The 21,551-nt window shown below is 43.3% G+C and overlaps 1 protein-coding gene across 4 annotated transcripts in view; it reads left to right on the top strand.

The window, feature by feature from the left end:
• MSANTD3 (Myb/SANT DNA binding domain containing 3) overlaps nt 1-17,834 on the top strand; it is a 30,248-nt gene extending 12,414 nt beyond the window's left edge. For 2 of the 4 annotated variants that reach the window (XM_032306969.1, XM_032306970.1), the window contains exons 2-4: nt 117-233; nt 2,789-3,239; nt 12,732-17,834. In XM_032306969.1, the coding sequence (XP_032162860.1) occupies nt 2,822-3,239; nt 12,732-13,141 (828 nt within the window). In that variant the 5' untranslated portion in view covers nt 117-233; nt 2,789-2,821 and the 3' untranslated portion in view covers nt 13,142-17,834. The remainder of the gene's footprint in view (nt 1-116; nt 234-2,788; nt 3,240-12,731) is intronic. The other 2 variants (XM_032306971.1, XM_032306972.1) reach the window with 1 other exon arrangement.
• The last annotated feature ends 3,717 nt before the right edge of the window (nt 17,835-21,551 follow it).

Genomic DNA, 21,551 nt, shown 5'->3' with positions numbered 1-21,551 from the left:
TCCCAACTTTTTATTGTGGAACTTTTCAAACATACACAAAGATGGAGAGATTATTTTAATGAGTGTTTGTGAAGCTGTCACCCTTGTTGATGTTCACATGTTTCATTCCTTTCAAGTTGGTTCCTAATTCTTTTGATATGAGCTGATCAGTTTTAAATGGACCACATCATCAGAATCTTGATGCTTGCCTGTTATTCCAAAAAATCAGAGGCTTGGAAGATATATGGACTGAGGTATGTTGGCCCTTTCCACAAAGGGAAACATGCAACCCTTATTTTATTGTGGTATTCAGTGTTGCTTAGCAGCATTCTTGCCATAATGTATTTGAGAGATTAACTGTGATTAACTGTGATTAAGAGATGTGGCGGGCACCTGGGTGGCTCAGTGGGTTAAGCCGCTGCCTTTGGCTCAGGTCATGATCTCAGGGTCCTGGGATCGAGTCCCGCATCGGGCTCTCTGCTCAGCAGGGAGCCTGCTTCCTCCTCTCTCTCTGCCTGCCTCTCTGCCTACTTGTGATCTCTCTCTGTCAAATAAATAAATAAAATCTTAAAAAAAAAAAAAAAAGAGATGTGGGAAACGTGGGGTCACAAAAAGCACATAGGTTCAGAAGAGTAGGACATTTACTAAGCACCTTTTGTGTGAAAGATACTCGCTCAGTACTGGGGAGGATGGTAAGATGACCTAGGGAAGTCATGGTTGTTGAGTAGTTTGGAGACACCCAAGATAAGGGCCCAAGAGATAGTTGTGAAATGATACTAAGAATATTAGACTATTTGAACTGTTAGCAGCCGATTGTAAAACACGGTCACCAGTGAGTGAGGATAGCAGTGGGGGAAATGGGAAAATAATAGACAAGGGTACTATAGAGAATCATACTGTAGTGAATACAGGAAATACGCTGAGAGAGTAGGTTCCAGGTGCTCTTAGCACACATACAAAGATGGTAACTGTGTTGGGGTGCCTCGCTGCTCATCAGTAGAGCATGTGATTTTCGATTTTGGGGTTGTAAGTTCAAGCCCCCTCGTTAGATGTAGAGATTACTTAAAAAATAATACTAGAGATTACTTAAAAAAGAAAAAGAAAAAAGGTAACTCTGAGGAGATATGTTTATTAGCTTGACTATAGTAATAATTTCATTATGTATATGGCTATCAAGTTAAATTTATGTATATTAAATAAATTTTTTCTTTTTTTTTTTTATTAAAGATTCATCTATTTTAGAGAGAGGGTAGGTAGAGGGAGAGGGAGAGAGAATTCCAAGCAGACTCCCCACTGAGCAGGAAGTCTGACATGGGGCTTGATCTCATGATTCTGAGATCACGACATGAGCAGAAATCAAGAGCTGGACGCTTGGCCAACTGAGCCACCCAGGCACCCTTACATATTTATTTTTAAACTAAATATGTAAAAAGGTATGTAGACTTACTCTTAAAAAATAATGGAGAAATGTAGTATTTCAAAAATTATAAATATTATACAATTGATAATTGTTATTATATGTGAACAAAGACTTCAAAGGAATATCCATAATAAAGATGAATATTTGGTGTGTTAAAAAAAAATACCAGATTATTAGAATAGTCTAGATTCTTGGGGCGCCTGGGTGGCTCAGTGGTTTGGGCTGCTGCCTTCGGCTCGGGTCATGATCTCAGGGTCCTGGGATCGAGCCCTGCATCGTGCTCCCTGCTCTGCAGGAAGCCTGCTTCCCTTTCTCTCTCTCTCTCTGCCTGCCTCTCTGCCTACTTGTGATCTCTGTCTGTCAAATAAATAAATAAAATCTTTAAAAAAAAAAAATACGTAAAATCTTAAAAAAAAAAAAAAAAAAAAAAAGAATAGTCTAGATTCTTGACTTCCCAACGCGCCATCTTTGTGATCTTGGGAAGTCCACTTACTGGCTCTTAGATCCCTCAATTGAAAAGGGGACTATTTGGCTCTTTTACCTCTGAAATTATATGAATTATTTACATAGGACTGTACACTTAAAAGTGGCCCTCAGACCTTAGGGATCACATACTCCAAGCCCTCATTTTAAAGATGAAGAAACAAGTTCCGCCCTGTCTAAGGTCACATAGTAATGGAAGTGTCAGGTCTTTTGGGGTGATCTCTTAATGATTCTGAAATCTCAGTTTGTGTTATCCATCCCATTTGGTTACACTGTGGCCTTTCTTGTCTTCAGCTGTGACAAAACTTCAAGAAAGCTGTTTAGTTGAAAAGCGGCCTATAACACTGTGAATGTGGCGAATGGTCAGTTTCCTGACATTGAGTAGAAATAAATGAACAAATTAAGAGTTCCACGTAGATGTTCAACAACTTTTCTTTTTTTGCAGTTATGTGCAAGATATTCACAGAGTGGCCAGGCCCTACAATTAAGGACCTATGTGAAACATCTTTGAAGTAAAACCCCACTTATAGTGACTATCTAAACGTTTTTCTTTTTCTTTTTCTTTTTTTTTTTAAGATTTTATTTATTTATTCGACAGAGATCACAAGTAGACAGAGAGGCAGGCAGAGAGAGGGGGGAGGCAGGCTCCCAGCTGAGCAGAGATCCCGATGTGGGGCTTGATCCCAGGACCCTGAGATCATGACCTGAGCCAAAGGCAGAGGCTTAACCCACTGAGCCACCCAGGCGCCCCTAAACATTTTTCTCGAGACCATCCTAATTCTACATTCACAGGAGAAAAAGTCCTACGTTTCAGGCCAGGGAGTCAAATTGGGATTAAGCTAAGGGGATAGGCGGCCGTTTTCCTTGCGGGAGTTCGTAACGATTGTTTCAAACTTCCTTTTACAGGATAGCTGACAGCCAGGAGAAATAGGTTGGAAAATGCAAAACAACGAAATCATAAAACCTGCCAAATACTTCTCGGAGTTGGAAAAGAGCATCCTGCTTGCTTTGGTAGAAAAGTACAAGTATGTGCTGGAATGCAAGAAAAGCGACGCGCGAACTATTGCGCTCAAGCAGCGCACCTGGCAGGCGCTCGCCCACGAGTACAACTCTCAGCCCAGCGTGTCGCTGCGGGATTTCAAGCAGCTGAAGAAGTGCTGGGAGAACATCAAGGCTCGGACCAAAAAGATTATGGCCCATGAGAGGAGAGAGAAGGTGAAACGGAGCGTCAGCCCTCTCCTGAGCACCCACGTCCTGGGGAAGGAGAAGATCGCCAGCATGCTGCCCGAGCAGCTGTACTTCCTGCAGAGCCCCCCCGAGGAGGAGCCCGAATACCACCCCGACGGCGCGGCCCAAGGTATGGGTTCCCCGGGCCAGCGCGCGTTCTCGCCGGGCACCTGCTGCACGGCTTCGCTTTACAGCCTCTGCTTTCCGAGGGTGTTTATCAAAGAGCAGCTCTCAGGTCAAACCTGATTCCTCCCAGTTCACCATCCCCAGGTTCTGTAGAACAGCTAAGTCCTAAGAAGTACAGAACAGCCAAAGGACTTGTTTATACCCTTGTTCTCAAGGGCTCTCTCGTCTTTATTATGAAGAATAAGGAAAGATAAGGGGCTGTATTAATATGGTTACTAAGTTCCTCAGTTGCTTATTTCAACCTGTGTCATCTCTATCAAAGAGGATTTCTTTGAGAATTTATATTCATTTGATGAATCTTATTTTTTTTTTTAAGATTTTATATATTTATTTGACAGAGACGGGGAGAGAGAAAGAGAAAGCGAGTGAGCACAAACAGGAGGAGAGGTAGAGAGAGAGGGGAAGCAGACTCTGTGCTGAGCAGAAAGCCCAATGTGGGGCTGGATCCTGCAACCCTGAGATCATGACCTGACAAGAGTCGGATGCTTAACCGGCTGAGCCACCCAGGCGCCCCGTCACTCAGATTTATTTTTTACAAAAAGTGTTTTTTTAGGACCTATTATGCGCAGAGTACTGCACTAAGTTACTCGGAGGCTGCATTAAAATAGTGAACTATTTCTAACTTGAGAATTAAGTACTAAGACAAATATAGCAAACATCTGTTAGCATTCATCCAGATTAAAAACCAGCATTCCTACCCATTATAATATTGTGATCCACAGTTTGGTTTGTGGCACTCCAAAAAACTTGAGAAATTCTGGGAAATATTCATTTTAGTTTTAATATACTTTCATTGAAAAAAAAATTTGCAGAATTTTTAGGGAAGGAAAAGACTCTCATGGAAGCAAGGATGCTATGTGTCATATGATTGTCATAGCTTGGAGAGGTTAGAGGAAAGGGGCTGTTGAAAGGTCTCTAGAAAAGGATACGGTGGGAATGCATATAGATAAATTACCAGTAATTCTTGTCTTCTTTAAGATAGGAATGGCCAGGGGTGCCTGGGTGGCTCAGTGGGATAAAGCCTCTGCCTTCAGCTCGGGTCATGATCCCAGGATCCTGGGATCAAGCCCCACATCCGGCTCTCTGCTCAGCTGGGAGCCTGCTTCCCCCTCTCTCTCTGCCTCTGCCTCTCTGTCTACTTGTGATCTCTGTTAAATAAATAAATAAAATCTGAAAAAAAAAGATAGGAATGACCAGTTTATATAATGATTCATTGCAGTTTGCAGAAGACACACCTTAAAGCAGAGGAATATTCCTGGGGACGCCGGAGGGTTGCTCCAAGGACCCAGCAAGCCCTTGCCTAGGAAAACTATGGACTTTGGCTTGCAAGATGAGAAATTAGTATCCCCAGGCTAGACTGAGCTCTGTGGGAATGGTTAATTATAAGTCACAAGAAACTATCTAAAACCAAGAATGTTATCTGTGTAGAGTGAAAAAGATGATAATAATAACCACATGAACCAAATACATGTTTTCAGTTAGCACATTTTTTTCCCATGATAGGCAGATCATCCAGGGATGCAAAATTGTAATAAAAAATTTGTTTGCTGATCATTTGACCAGATTAAGTGCAGGGAGCCACTGCACTTGGATGACCATAGTGCCATGAACCTCAGGTATTGTTTTCCAGTGGAGAAGCCCTTTGTGAATTTTGATTATTCAGTTCCCAATCCAGGGTACCTCCCGGTAGACAGTGTTGATAGGGACACTGGTGACTCTCTCACTTACCCTTTCTCGTTAACTTCTGTTGTGGATGGGACCCTCTTGCTAATTGACGCTGTACATCTGTCAGTGGTCCATCCACTGTCCATTCACTGCAGACAGCGAAGGGAGTAATGCTGAGGGAGGGGGGCAGGTGAATCAGCAGGGCTATTTTTCGAATTATTTAGTTCCCTGGGAGATGTTGCCAGGAAAGATGCTGGAATAGACAGCTTTCAGTGAACATTGTAAATCTTTGCCCTGAATTAGTGTATATTGATTTCATAGGGTTATTCTAAAGGGGACAGTCTTAATTTCCCCATTTTTGAATTCTAGAGTAGGATCGAGTGAGTTCATTCCAAAAACTTTTTTCTTTCTTTTCAGAGGAAATGATGTAATTCATTTACTCATAAAAACAATTTATAAATTTCTAGCAAGAATAAATATGGATTCTCAGTGTCCTTCTGCAGTGACATTTCTAAAGATTCATACTTGCAAAAGAGATTGATTTTTTTTTTTTTAAAGATTTTATTTATTTATGTGAGAGAGAGAGAGAGAGAGGGAGCAGGAGATGAGAAAGGACAGCAGGAGAAGCAGACTTCCTGCTGAGCAGGGAGCCCGATTTGGGACTCGATCCCGGGACTCCAGGATCATGACCTGACCCAAAGGCAGTCGCTTAACCAATTGAGCCACCCAGGTGCCCCAAGAGATTGATTTTATTTTTTTATTTTATTTATTTATTTATTTATTTATTTTTAAAGATTTTATTTATTTGACAGACAGAGATCACAAGTAGGCAGAGAGGCAGGCAGAGAGAGAGGAGGAAGCAGGCTCCCTGCTGAGCAGAGAGCCCGATGCGGGGCTCGATCCCAGGACCCTGGGATCATGACCTGAGCCGAAGGCAGAGGCTTTAACCCACTGAGCCACCCAGGCGCCCCAAGAGATTGATTTTAAATTGAGTATTTGTACCTATATGACATGGGAAACTTCTCTTTTTGCTGGTGATGGTCAAAGTACAGCCTATGCTAACTCTTCCTGCTTCTAGGTCACATCTGGAGGGTGGTGGAGTACCATGGTGCTTTGTCAATTAGGAAGTGTATCCAAAGTAATCTGTTAACACTAGTAGTTAAGGTGCTGGAACTCTCTTTATACATTAAAACAGCCTGAGTTTACCTCATTTTGTATTTCAACTTACTTTCGAGAAAGAGGAAGAAAGCTGTAATTGTCAGTTATCCCTTCTGGCTCTTGGTGGGGAAAAAGCTGAAAATTTTCACTAGAATATGGCTTTCATTTTTGTGGTGTGGATTTTGTTTGACTCATGGACTCTGTGTGTGTGTGTGTGTGTGTGTGTGTGTGTGTGTCTGTGTGTGTGTGTGTATCTGTGTGTCTGTGTTAGTATCCCTAACCCTGTGCTATCTAATACAGTAGTCACAAGCCACAAGAGACTAGTAAGCACTTGAAAATATGGGTAGACTGAATTGAGATATGGTCCGAGTATATATACTGTGTCATGAAGACATAATACCAAGAAGAGAATGGAAAGTATCTTACTAATAATTTTTATTTTTTTATTTTTATTTTTTTTCAAAGATTTTATTTATTTACTTGACAGAAAGAGATCACAAGTAGGCAGAGAGGCAGGCAGGGGGTAGGGGGAAGCAGAGCAGAGAGCCCGATGTGGGCTTAACCCAGTGAGCCACCCAGGTGCCCCTAATAATTTTTATTTTGATTACATGTTGAAATGAGAGTATTTTAAATACATTGGATAAAAAAAATTATTAAAATTAGTTTCACCTCCTTTTACTTTTTTAAGGTGGCTAGGAGAAAATTTTAACTTACATAAGTAGCTGGTATTATATTTGTATTGGACAGTACTGTTCTTACACCTTACAGAGTGCCTGTTGCAGAATTAGGTGATTAGAGACTTGTTGAAATTTGTCAAACAGGATGGAGCCTGGCAGTATTCCACTAGAGGCCTCCCTCCAACTATTTCTTGTGTGAGATGGTTTCAGCTGTGTCATCTTGATCACCATTCCCTGGATATTCTTAGCTTTATCCATGACTTTTTTGAGATGTACATCTGTATATGAACACAGTTGTCTTAAAATTTAACACTAAAGAAAGCATTTGCAAAAAACCCAGCATTTTCCCCTTAAATATATTGAAACAATTTGTACCCTATAGATTCATAATATGTGATCATTTGGCTATGACATGTATCTCCCATTATCTTGGGGGAACATGTTTGCAGAATAAATTAAGGGAGCCAACAAAATGTGCTAGGGGTGAAAAGGAGGGTAAGATGACCAAATGTCAAAATGTCAAATACATTTAAGACAACTAAGCTTTCCAGGGCGCCTGGGTGGCTCAGTGGGTTAAGCCGCTGCCTTCGGCTCAGGTCATGATCTCAGGGTCCTGGGATCGAGTCCCGCATCGGGTTCTCTGCTCCGCGGGGAGCCTGCTTCCTCCTCTCTCTCTCTCTGCCTGCCTCTCTGCCTACTTGTGATCTCTCTGTGTCAAATGAATAAATAAAATCTTTAAAAAAAAAAAAAAAAGACAACTAAGCTTTCCAAAAAAAAAAAAAAGTAAAGAAAACTGAGCTTTCAAGAGTACTCAGCTATTTTAAGAGAACTACTATTCAATTTCATATGCTATTATATTATAGCTAATATTTCTCTATTACAAAGCTATAAGCGAATAATGCAAACATGGGTATACAAAGCTATAATTAAATAATGTAAGTGTTTAATGGTAAATTTTATTATTACTCACTTTTTAATCCAGTCCTCTTCTTTTGGGGATGGGAACTCTAGTACAGGGACTGAGTTATATTTCCAGTCATGGCACATTAACATCATTGGTCTGTGAAAAGCCCCCTTTTTATGTTACTTATGTGGTTTTTTGGTTTTTGTTATTTATCCCATTAACTACATTCATTCTTTTCTTCTGCCTCCTAATCGGTCCAGTGTGCTTGTGTATTCTCTCACATGTTCTTGAGAGCAGGCATTGGTGTTTTGAGTGCATATATTTTAAATTTACATAGATTGAAAATTGTGCTATGGATACCATTCTTTGGTTTTTTTGTTTTGCCTTATTTTTCATTTAGAATTTTTTTCAAAAAAGATTTATATATTTGGGGGCAGGGGGAGAGGGAGAGAAACTCCAGCAGACTCGCCACTAAGTTGCAGAGCCCATCATGGGACGTGATACCATGACCCTGAGATCATGACCTGAACCAAAATCAAGAGTTGGGTGCTTAACCAACTGAGGCACCCAGGCACCCCTCATTTAGAATGGCTTTTTTTTTTTTTTTTTTTTTTTTTTAAGATTTTATTTTTGGGCGCCTGGGTGGCTCAGTGGGTTAAAGCCTCTGCCTTCGGCTCAAGTCATGATCTCGGGGTTCTGGGATCGAGCCCCGCATCGGGCTGTCTGCTCAGCAGCGAGCCTGCTTCCTCCTCTCTCTCTCTCTGCCTTCCTCTCTGCCTACTTGTGATCTCTCTCTGTCAAATAAATAAATAAAATCTTTAAAAAAAAAAAAGATTTTATTTTTATTTATTTGAGGGGGGCAGAGAGAGCACAAATAGAGGAGAGGCAGAGGAAGAGGGAGAAGCAGACTCTCTGCTGAGCTGGGAGCCTGATATGGGGCTCGATCCCAGGACCTGAAGATCATGACCTGACTTGAAGGCAGTTGCTTAACGATCTGAGCACCCAGGAGCCCTCATTTAGAATGTTTGCAAGATCTATCCCCACTGCAATGTTTCTTTCAGTTGACACACCATACTCTATAGTACACACTCACTGCATCTTGTTCATCTATTTTCCTAGTCAGCCCTCGTTCCTTTGTTCTGTGGAGAAGAGCTGGGGGTTGGCCTTCTGGTTACTGCCATAGTAGGTTATTTCCTGCTGATACTAAACTTACTCAAATTGCCCAAGTGGAAGAGTGCATCCTTGAGTGTTCTCTGCTCCCAGGAAAGCCCTTAGGCCTTCCTATCCATTTTGCACAATATTGAGTTGTTTTCTACTTCGGGTGGCTTTGTTTTACCTGAGAGAGAGTTTACATGGTATGTGTTTGCAGCAGGTTGCCATTCCCAGGACGGTCTTTTTCCAATTAAGAGAAGATTCTCCCCATCTGAGCACTAGCTTCCATTCACTGGAGCTAATATTTGTTTGAAAGTTAATTAACTACTCCATCAGGTTCTTCTAGTTTTAAGCCCCATCGTCTACTGGAGTTTTCTTTCTTCTTTCTTTCTTTTTTTTTTTTAAAGATTTTATTTATTTATTTGTCAGAGACAGAGGGAGAGAGAGTGAGCGAGCACAGGCAGACAGAGAGGCAGGCAGAGGCAGAGGGAGAAGCAGGCTCCCTGCCGAGCAAGGAGCCCGATGCGGGGCTCGATCCCAGGACCCTGGGATCATGACCTGAGCTGAAGGCAGCTGCTTAACCAACTGAGCCACCCAGGCGTCCCTTCTGCTGGAGTTTTCTTAAGAGGCCTGGATTTTTTTTTTTCTTTAAAATTTCTATGTTAGCACACATTTAAACTAAAAAAGGACAGTTTGAAAATAGAGTCATCTCTCTGCCCCCAGACATGACCATACTTGTCTTCATCTTCATAGCTCTGTAGAACAGATTTGGAGATCAAAATTTGAAATAGGTGCCCATATTCTTTTTTTTTTTTTTTTTAAGATTTTATTTATTTGTCAGAGAGAGAGAGGGAGAGAGAGTGAGCACAGGCAGACAGAATGGCAGGGCAGGCAGAGGCAGAGGGAGAAGCAGGCTCCCCGCCGAGCAAGGAGCCCGATGTGGGACTCGATCCCAGGACGCTGGGATCATGACCTGAGCTGAAGGCCGCTGCTTAACCACCTGAGCCACCCAGGCATCCCAGGTGCCCATATTCTTAATAATGGAGTGTTTTGTAGTGGATACAACTTGGAGGCAGCATTTTTGAGATGCATAAGTGATCAGCTGAGCAAGTAAACTGGAGAGAGGCTGGGTGTCATAGCAGTTGAGCTTGGACAATGGAGTCATGCAAGACCTTGTTTAGAGCTCTGGTTCTTTCAATTAGCAGAATGACTTTGGCTAATGTGTTTGGTTTTCTGTCATAATACCTCCCCTTCGGTAGGTTGTTGTAAGGATTAAATGAGGTGATGCTGCAGGGCACTAGCCTTGTGCCTGGTTAGCTCTACAGAAAATGGTAGCTGCCTTCCTCATCATCATCATCAGGCCCCTAAAGCCTGTAATAGTTGAAATTAAAAACGAGCATTTAGAAGTGGGCAGAGATGAGCGGCATCATGAGAGCATGAACTTTAAAGACTTAGAGAACATACAAAACTATCCTCTGGAATAGAATCCCAGACAAAAGAGGCTAGAGGTCCCAACAAATTTCTCTGCGTCCAGTGTTCAAAGAAGACACTTTCAGATCTAAGACTAGATGGAAAGCAGACGAGGTCATCCTCTTTCCAGTTGTTCACATCTGAGGGACCCTATTCTCAGGGAGAAGCCTTTCCCATTCCCTTGTCCTGTGCCTTGGCTCTCCGCTTAGGACACTGTCCTGTCTACACAGTTGTACAGGGTTGGGAGGAATGTGACCCACTGCAGCGAGTTCATTTCCACACGTTTCTGACATGGCCCGCAGTGTCCAAGCCATGTGCTGGGTTCTCCACAAGGATGAGTAAGAGAGGTTCTGTCTTCAAAGTATTCAGAGATCCGAAGGGGAGGTGGTTAAACCACCAGTTAAAACCACCAGTTTTAACAAGTGGTTTGCCAGAGGTAGGCTCAGGAGGGAGCAGGAGCTGGAAGGAGCTGGAAGTTAAGGCCACAGCCCTCAGAGTTGGGAAAGAGTCCTAGGGAGATATCTTCACTACCTCTGGATGACATAGAAGTACTTTTAACCTTCCCTTTCAGAAGCGAGACTTCTGCCCTTCCTTTAATCTTAATTAGGGACCAGTTATGGTTGTAACCTAACCCCTTGGAGTGAAATAATCTAAACAGTAGCTATTTTCCTTTTATTAACAGAGTATCACGAGTTAGGTTTCCCCCAGTAGCCATTAACATTCCCGGCATCCCATCTTCTGGAATAATGGAGTGGACGTAATAATGTAATCAACTCTGTTAATAAATTGATATTATTTTTCTCCAGGGAGATAGTTCTCATTATTGGAAACATAAAGGTTCCCAAGAAAGCCTTGGAGTCACAGCTGGAAAACTCCATGGGTTATTGGAGTTAGTGTCTTCCTTATGAAACTCTTTAATTGATAAGATGTCGTCCCATAAAAATACTAATGCAAACGCGGCACCAGCAAAAATGACATCTTTTTGTATCCATAAGCTCTTCTCCCTTTGTGTTCAGAGCTTCAGCCAAAAGTATTTACTAGGCATCTTCGATGTACCAAGCAAAATAATTGGTGCCCAAGGATTAAAGAAATGAATAAGGCATGGTCATGCGGTAAGTGCCGTAACAGTAGAGTACTCGTGGAGAATGGAGAGATCTGGGGTTTTAGGGATCTTGAACGAAGTAAGGATTGAGGGGCGGTTGAAAAGGAGAGTCTGGAGTAAGAGCATAGGTTTGAGCTAGTGCAGGGTCTGGGACTGGGAACGAAGAGAGAGGAATAGTTAGCCCAGCCTCTGGCTGAAAGAACAGAGACAGAATTGTGAAAAAGAGCTTGGCCTTTATTTTTTTAACTTTTTAAAAAATATTTTATCTATTATATCAGGGGGTAGAGGCAGAGGGAGAGGCAGACTCCCGCTGAGTGGGAAGCCTGACTCAGAACTCGATCCCAGGACCCTGAGACCATGAACTGAGTCATGACTGTTTAACCGACTGAGACACCCAGGAGCTCCATTTCTTTTTTTTAAAAGAGTGCTTAGCCTTGAAGAATGTGAAGTTTGTGGATTGCAGGGCATGGAGAGTATTTTGAAGAAGAATGCCAGAAAGATAAAGGAAGGCTAGAATGAGATTTTGAGTACTACTTAGGCTGCATTGACAACAGAGATAAAGATGGGAAGCGCAGGGGATATTAAAGGTGTGAGGGGTGGGTGCAGCGCGAGTCTGAGCCCTGGAAGGAGGCTTGAGAAGGAGCGCTCAGAGAGGGGGTGCAGAAAACTGAGCAGAGAGCCGCGGGGCAGAAGCTAATAAAGAAATTTCAGGGATTGTTAAGTGCTAGGGAGAGGTTACATAAGAGGGGTCCTGGGAAGTGAGGAATAGTATGCGAGGAGGTTACGCCTCCAAGGAATGCAGACTCACCTTTCAGGAACATCTGTAAGATCTGTAAGATCCAGGGTTCAGACCTGTGACCAGGAAACAGAGCAGTGGGACCCCCGTGGAGATTGAACATAATACATCTTCACGGCTGGGTGAGAGACTGAGAGAGGGAGATCAGACTGAGGGAGAATTTAGTCTGAAAACCCACTGTTGGCCTCGTGCTTGGTCTTCTGCTGACTCCTTCCGCTGAGAACTTAGATCACTGTGCCAAGGTCTCCAGTTCTTGATCAGCACAGTTTGGGACCACTGTTCCCGAAGTTCACAGTTCTAGACATGACAGGACAAAACCCTGTATCATGACTTCTGAAGGGAACGCTGGTTTTGATTTGCGGGTTTTTCAAAGGTCAGGCGTGACAAGGGTGCCCGTAGACATGCAGGCCAACACTCCATCCTGTGGCGGGGGACCTGTCATTTGAAATAGGATCGATTTTCTCTCTGCCTGTAAAATCTTTGAACGTGTGTTTTCTGCTACTGTTTTTCAGAATCATTTGCTGTTTCAAATAGAGAACTGTGCGATGATGAGAAAGAGTTCATACATTTTCCAGTGTGTGAGGGGACCTCCCAACCTGAACCCTCATGTTCGGCTGTCAGAATCACAGCCAATAAACACTACAGGAGCAAAACCTCTCAGGAAGGTGCTTTAAAAAAGATGCATGAGGAAGAACACCACCAACAAATGTCCATCTTACAGCTGCAGCTGATACAAATGAACGAGGTGCATGTGGCCAAAATCCAGCAGATAGAGCGGGAGTGTGAGATGGCAGAGGAGGAGCACAGGATAAAAATGGAAGTTCTCAATAAAAAGAAGATGTATTGGGAAAGAAAACTACAAACTTTCACCAAGGAGTGGCCTGTCTCCTCCTTTAACCGGCCCTTTCCCAATTCACCCTAAGACTGCGGGGGGCGGCTCCCCTGTAAGCGATCCGGAACGTGAGCTCGCGGTCAGGACCTCGTAACAGAGCTACGACTAGGAAACTTAGCGCGGTAGTAGTCAGTATTTAAGAATACGTTCAGGTAAACGGCCGCACCCCGTGCCCCCGCTGCCAATGGCAAAGAAGCTGTTCCAGTCTCCTGAAAATGATCACTACGAGTGCTAGAATTCTGAATGTAATGTCTCTTAATTAGAATTCATAACGAGAACCATGTGTGAGTGTTGTTGTTGTATTTTTTTAATCAGATTGCAAGTGTGACTATAAAGAAGTGTGGCTGATTTTTTTTTTTTTTTTTTTAAAGTAGACAGCAGAACTTTTCTCTCCAAATGAACATGCTGCTGTTGAAAGCAGCTAAAAGACCCTGGAGGCCACAGGTTGTGGGGCTGTTGCTTAGAACTGGCTGGAGGTCTTTAGGGAACCTCCCTGGGAACCACACACAGCACCTCTTGTTTTGTCTTTTGTTTTTATTTTTGTTTTTTTGTTTTGTTTCGTTTTGTTTCATTTTGTTTTCATTGTCATTCTTTGAGTGGTTTTTCTGATTTTAAACCATCCAGCATTTGGAAGGATGTTTTCTAATGTGGCTCATAACCCCCCTTTGAAAGCCTTCACCCAAAGAGGGCTTGCAAATAGTGGCTCTAACAGTTGGTAGCTTTGTTGTAACTAAGGCTGTAACTGCTCTGAGGGAGACACGTGCATTTAGATTTCTATGATCTGTCCTGTCCGTTTTATTAAAAGAGAAGACTTGCAATTTTATAGTCACACTGTGTGTGTTTTTCGAAGGTGCTGCCTCCCCCACTGTGCTCGTCTTTGCTTTCCCTCTGTAGCATCCTCCCCACTTTGTACTACTGAGTTAATGGTTGCCCTGTTTTTAATCTCCAACCACCTAGGGAAAGGCCCTTCCCTCACTGTGCTCATGGTGCTAGTCAAGAGTAATGCTGTGTAGTTTGCACTGCTCAGTTAGCATTGGGCTTCTTAGCCCATTGCCAACATATTTGGAAATATAGATTGGCAAGTGGATATTTTGGTTGAGTTGGGATAGAGCTTCTCCTGTAGCCTAGTGTTAAAAACGGTTCTGGGACATTGGGCATGGCAGTCGCTGGAACAAGCGAAGTGACACCACGTGCCAAGGCAGGTCAGCAGTTTCTGAGCATGAAATGTCAAGGCCTTGTGGTAGGGAAAGAAAAGTATGTGTGGCAGAGGCTCTGTAGGGAGTGTCGGGCTAGGAGTCAGGGCCTGAATTCCGATCATGGCTCTGCTTCAGTGTGCTATGTGACCTGGGATAACTCCTTTTAATCCGTGGCTCTGGTCTTTCCTGTCCATACGACAAGGAAGTTGGTCTAGATCATGTTCAGAATCTGCTGCAGCTCCTTGACTGTGGTATGGTCTGCAGAGCCTTGGATGGGTACCGCTGATATCATAGTTGTCCAGAGGGTGTGGGTCAACAGGGAAGAAGTGATTACTGCTTCCTGTCCTCACAGTTTTGGGACTAGAAGTTCAGTAAGATAAACATATACATGTTATTGAACCACTACCTAAAACTTACGTGTTTATATCAGTTTATTCTCTCCTCTGATCATATTTTAAATATCTTAGAGGAACTGGTGATTTGAAGGAAAGGTGTGAAGACTAGTCTTTGAAAGGAAGGATCCTTTTGCAAAGATTTGTGTTCTTCATTTAGCTTTTACCAACTGGACCCTTTAGATAAGACACATCTCGATAAAGTCTCAAGCCTAAACAGTTTATGGGAGACAGGACTCGACTCTCCATGCCCTCCCATTTCCTCAGGATTAGGGCAGGGAACAGCAGACCCTCAGCACAGATGTGAATTGAGAGAAATTTTGCTTTGCTTCGCCTACTGACCCATCTGGAAATCTTGTTAATGTGCAGCTTCTGGAGTGGGACCTGAGATTTTGCATTTCTTATAAGCTTCCAGGTTTTGCCAGCTCTGCCTGCCTGGTCAGCACACTTCTGTGTAGCAAGGTTTTAGAGGACTCTGTGAAGTTTTTACTTCCTCTCTCCCCACCCCCACCCCCACAATTGGGTTAGGTACACATTGTGTACAGCAGTGTGCCGGTTATCATCCTCTCTCAGAATTTATCACTTAAGCACTTAAACACAACCATGCAGAACACAATACAAAAAATGCTCACACACATAATGAAAGTATAAAAACAAAACTAATTCCTAACCAAATAAAGGATAATGAAACCAGAAGCCTAAAGCATCTTGCTCTACTGTTAGTGTTATTTATGAGTTTATAACAGTTTTCAACCTGGGCTATGCATTAGAAATAGTATTTTGTAAATAACTAGTCCTACCTGGCCCCACTCCCAGAAGATTCTGATTCTGTTGACCCATTTTTGGGAAACTTTAATGGAGATTATGGCACGTCACTGGGATTGAGAACCAGTGGTTTTGAGCTCACAGATGTGCCTCATTTGATCGTTAACCTTGCGAGGTCGTGCAGAAGTGAGGACATGATGCTCAGAGAAGAACCATCTTGTACCAGACCAGTAGCTAGTAAATGGCAAAGGAGAAGTTCTGTCCCAGCTCTCTCTATTCCAAAACAAATGGTCCCACCTGTCTGCCCCTATCCTATCCCTCAAAGTTCTGTCAAGGATTTGTTTTGTCCTGAGAGCCAGATCATACCCATAGTGTACTTTGGTGTCTCCATTCATGGACAGATACATGTTCATTTCACTGTTGAGCAATTCCTTACCTGAAGTGGAAATGCAAAAGCATTTCTTGGTAGGTGCTGTAGGGAATAGACAAATTTATTACAGTTCACAGTCCCCCACCCGGCCAAATCATGGACACAGCCAGTAGGGGAGGTAAGACTTGTTCACAGCTGTCATGTACCTCATTAGCGCATGTCTTCAAGTGCATCGGTAGCTCAGAGCAAATGCCACCTCCTCCAGGAGGAAGGAAGGCCTCCTGGAGGAGGTGGCATCTGAGTTAAGTCTTTAGAGTTGGCATTTGGACAGATGGAGATTCAGAAAGAGGCGAACCTTTGCTAGATGCAAGGTCCTGTTGAAGATTCAAGATGATGAGACACATAACCGGGAGGCAGTGAGAACGCGGTCATTTTCCAAATTGGGCAGTAGCATGATCCACACCGTGCTCCAGGAGGAAGATGAGAAGGTGCAACTGAGTTTAGAGAAGACTGGAGCCCGGGAGGTGAGGTGGGAGGGTCTGGTCCTGGTTAGGACGAGATGATAAGAGGATCTAGAGGAGGCTGTAGTCGGACTGAGGGAGAGCAAAGTGAAGGGCACGGCAGAGGTGGAATCAGTCAGGCTTGGCAGTTGATTGCTTTTGTTGGAGAGGAGGGGCGAGGTGTTAAAGCTAGATGCCTGAAAGAATAATGCTGCTGATTAAAATAGAGGCAGAAAGGATGCATTTCTGGCTCTGACCCAAACCAGGAGAGGCCAAGAGATGAACTAATGCTGTTACCTGCCACTCAGCCTCAAACACAAGCCCCTGTGCCCATCTCTGCTTTGCTTGTCCCCTCTTTGCTCCGACTTCTGCCTCTTCTCCCTGTCCATCCTACGCTCTAGCCCTTCCTTGGGTCCTTGTCAGCCCCCTCATTTGGTGCTGCCTCTGCCCCCAGTACTTCCATTGCAGCTGATGGTGCACGTCACCATCTCTTATAATAGCTTTGTGCTAGAAAGAGCAGTGCCCCATGTTGTATAAAGGGGCATTGGCTGAGAAGGGCTGGTGATCCCCATGTATGCCTATCACAGCCCCTTTACAAAGGTCAAATGGAATCCTACCCTCTTATGCAGCAAAAATTTAGGGAATGTTTTAGGAAATTCGCAGAGAGAATCTTAAAATGCATTAGCACCCCCCCCCCCCGCCCCCAGAAGAGAGTGGAGGAAGAGAGGTGGCATGATGGCAGAGTGCATTTGAGTTGTCAACAGCCTCTGCAGTGTCAGGTCAATTACATCAGCACTTGGCCTGAACCAGGGGAAGGAATGGCTCTGCCTCCTCGGAATGTCAGAAGGACCTGATAATTATATTTGGCAAAGCCACGAGGAGTGGTTCTGTAATGTCATTGCTAAGAATTACCCTTTTAATAGCATTTCTGGATGTCTGAGCTTTTCAAGTGGAGTGACACTTCTTTTCTGCTGTGGGTTTCCTTTTCGTTGGGCTGCTTCCAGCCGGTCCTTCTGTTCTCCCTCACCCTTGCATTGATATCAGTTCATATTTTCTGTCTTCCGCCTTCCTGGCCCTGTTCCTCCAGCCCCTCCTGTACCCACAACAGCTCCCAGTCTCCCCTGTTTCAGAGGTGGAGTCATGTGAGAACGGGTGTGAGGGAAATATTTGCCAAAGGGCAGCACATTCAACATTGGGTAGCAACGAGGTGCCACGTACCTTAGACTAGCCAGACTGGGGACAACCTGCTTCCAGGCTGCGTCTGCTACTTTTGTGTTGGTGGGACTCAGAAGTCATGGGAAGGATCACCAGTGATCCATGACAGCGACAAAGTCTTTACCTAAACCGTGCCATATATTATGCCCTTCAACACAATTTACTAATCTTTGCCTCCGTTTCTCCATCTGTGAAAGTGGTGTAATACTTATCTACCTCCCTTAAATGTTGTGAAGATTAGTCTATGTTAGTAAAGCACTTTTGAAATAAAGAGTGATGTAAAGCATTTTAACATTATTGTTGTCATTGTGATGTGGATGCCGTCCTGTAGAGAAGCTGCCTTCTAGGGGAAGTAACCCCAAGCACACTGTGGTTTAGGAACACCCAGTATAGACAGCTTCCATGAGGGATCCAAGAGTGGGATGATTTTCTGGGTGAAAAATTTCAACATGACGTTTTCTTCAACAGTCCTTTGGTGCATTTAGAATGAGATTCAATTTATAGAAGAATGATTGAAGTTAAGATTTTTGAAGAACATACTATCAAACCTCCATTGCCCTCTGTAACTGTTGGGTTTGCGAGCTGGCTGTTACCCTACCAGTGCAGTTTATCCTCATGAGGTGGAAAACTTCCGATCCTACATTCTCCAGATCTCCAGATGATGAGCGAAAGTTCTCTCACTGTTGCCACTCCTTGGAATGAGCAGAATGGTGATCCTGCTGCTTGTGAGTGAGAGGATCAGAAGCACTAGCTCTACTTGCAAAATGCCCTCACTGCACTGCCAGTGTGTGTGTGTGTGTGTGTGTGTGTGTGTGTAATATTAATCTTGTACCTTCATTAAAGGGCTCAGAGTGGGAAGTTCTCTATCCATAAACATGGGCTCCCTTTCTTAACTCCTGGTGGCTGCCAAGAGATTTAACTGGATTCTGATTTCAGTTCTCTCTTTAGGGTTTGTTGTAGGAAAAGAATTCCAAACCCTGTTCTTTAGGAAGTTGGTTATTTTTGATAAAAAAGGATACTTGTTATAGAGAAAATCCTATAGTCAATGTAGAAGTTAAGGTTTCAGGTTTTGTCCCATCTTCTCATTCAGCTTCCAGAGTAAAGAAGGGAGTGCAGAGGTTGACGCTCTGCTGGTGAGGCACCCCTGGATCTAGATTCTTATCCTTGAGTCTCGAAGAGTGTCTTTGGATGGTCTAGTATTAGCTCCTCTGCACGGTGGTCTGTCCAGCCACTCGGCTACTGGGAAGTCCGGGGGGCAGCTGGGCAGATCTACTCTCATGTGGTCACTCTGAGCCCTAGGCCGAAGGGGCAGGTGCTGTTACGCAGGGGAAGCCCTTCTCATTGTGACGGCAGAAGTACAAGAGGACAAGCCCAACTGCGGAAGCACATTTCAAATTTCAGTGTTAAATCGGCTAATATTTCCTTTGCCAAAGCAAGTAATTAATATTTCCTTGGCCAAAGTCAAAGGGAGGGAAGTAGAGTCCTCTTAAGAAGGTGAGGAGAAGGGGTGCCTGGGTGGCTCAGTGTGTTAAAGCCTCTGCCTTCAGCTCAGGTCATGATCCCAGGGTCCTGGGATTGGGCTCCATGTCGGGCTCTCTGCTCAGCAGGGAGCCTGCTCCCCTTCCTCTCTCTCTGCCTGCCTCTCTGCCTACTTGAGATTTTTGTCCAATAAACAAATAAAATCTTAAAAAAAAAAAAAAAAGATGAGGGGAAGAGGTGAATATTTTGAACAACCATATAATCTGCCGCAGTATCTAAGGGAACCCGTGGAATACCAAGGAGTTGAGATAATAAGTCAAAGAACAGAGCATCTAGGAAGAAATGCATCCCTGTTTTTCATCCTTTACTGAGTACCCCTTCCTTACTTCTTTCCTTCATCTCTCTTCAGGGGGAGAAAGCTTTAAAACAACGATGATAATGAGTAATAGGGATGTTGGATGAAGTGAGTACTGTGTTTAGTTCTATGCATTTAAAACATACCCTGGCACGTAAATACTGAGTTTTAGTCATTATTTTTTTTTTCCTCTCAAGTTCATATGGCTTCTAAATGGGGCCATAGAGATTTGAACCCAGGTGGTCTGCGCCGGAGCTCATGCTTTTAAGAATCGCAATACACATGGGGTGTCTGGCTGGCTCAGTCGGTAGAGCATGCAACTCTTGATCTTGGGGTTGTGAGTTTGAGCCCTATGCTGAGTGCAGAGGTTACTTAAAAATAAAAATCTTTAAAACAAACAAACAAACAAACATAATACACAGCCTTTCTATTCAGAGCCTGGGTTCAAATCTTAGTTTTGCAAACAAGCTGACCTCCAGAACATCAGACCATCATCTGTATAATATCTATTTCCCAAGATTGCTATAATGATTATATGAGAATACAAATATGGAAGAGCTGTATAAACTATAAAATAAATTTTAAAAAGGAGGCCCTAAAACTCTCTTCTGATATTCTGTTATAAGAGAATCCCAGACTCTCTTCTGACATCACAGAATTTCATCTTCACCTCCCCCGTTCTAGCCTCCTCTCTCGGACACTCCTTGAGTACACTCATTAAGCCTCTCTGTTTCAGAGCCTGGCTTTGTGCAGGAACGTCCACTGATCTCTCCAGCTGGAGTGCTATCAGCCTCTCTACAACCCCTTCCCGTCACCTATGCTGCTGAAGTATCACCCACTCTTCAAAGTCAGATGACACTGGGACACACTCTGGGAGCCTGGGCTCTGGTCCCAGGTTTGCTGGTAACTCAAATGAGTGAGGACAAGTGACTAGGTCTTTCTCAATATTAATTTCCTTGTTTGTCAAATAAGGATGTTGGAGGAGGGGAATCTCTAAATTCCCTTGCCCCGTTCTCATTAGTCCAATTCTCAAGCTAAACTAATCTTTTCAATTTACTGCATGTAGCCCAAATTGAACAGATAACGAGCACATAAATGGAATTCAAATACTGCATCCAAGAGGACCAGTCCCAAGGTTGAAAGCTCCACTTGTAAAAGTTATCGATATTAGAATAATGGTTGTACTTAAATTGTTTCTAAAATAATTTACGTACAATGAATACAAGAATTTCTATATAATGGGCACAAAAGGATTGCTGCTTCCCAAAATGTAATTTTCCGAACAAAATGTAAATGGGTAACTGTTCCCATCAGCTGTTTCAAATTGCCCAATTCTATAGATGATAGAATACTTCTGTTTTACAAATTACCCTTTTCTAAGGCAATGATGTGTAGATTTTTGCATATGTTTTTAAAATTCCTAGGAGTTAATTTCAGTAGATGACATCTGTTGTAATACCAGGGGTGTCTGGGGCACCTGGGTGGCTCAGTGGGTTAAGCCTCTGCCTTTGGCTCAGGTCATGATAACAGGATCCTGGGATGGAGCCCCGCGTGGGGCTTCTTTGCTCAGCAGGGAGCCTGCTTCCACCCCTCCTGCCTGCCTCTCTGCCCACTTGTGATCCCTCTCTCTCTGCCAAATAAATAAATAAATAAAATCTTAAAAAAATAAAAAATAACAAACCAGGGGTGTCTGAAACCTACTTTAAGTGAAGGAAGGGAGTTAGCATTTATTAACATCTTCTGTGGGTCTTAGGCACCTTTGTATATTATTTCATTTAATTCTTTTTTATTTTTTTTTAAAGATTTTATTTATTTATTTGACAGAGAGAAATTACAAGTACACTGAGAGGCAGGCAGAGAGAGAGAGAGAAGGAAGCAGGCTCCCCGCTGAGCAGAGAGCCCGACGTGGGACTCGATCCCAGGACCCTGAGATCATGACCCGAGCCGAAGGCAGCGGCCCAACCCACTAAGCCACCCAGGCGCCCCAATTTCATTTAATTCTTAAGTACTCTGCAGAAAAAAAAAGTACTCTGCAGAAATAGGTAATATCTTCTATATATATATATTTTATGATTTATTCATTTGGGGGTGAGGAGTAGAGGGAGAGGAAGAGAAAGAATCTCAAGCAGACTCTGCTGAGTGTGGAGCCCAATGTGCAGCTTGATCTC

Source organism: Mustela erminea, chromosome 12 (assembly GCF_009829155.1).
Source record: "Mustela erminea isolate mMusErm1 chromosome 12, mMusErm1.Pri, whole genome shotgun sequence".
Taxonomy (NCBI): domain Eukaryota; kingdom Metazoa; phylum Chordata; class Mammalia; order Carnivora; family Mustelidae; genus Mustela; species Mustela erminea.
This window is presented reverse-complemented; position numbering and strand designations above follow the sequence as displayed.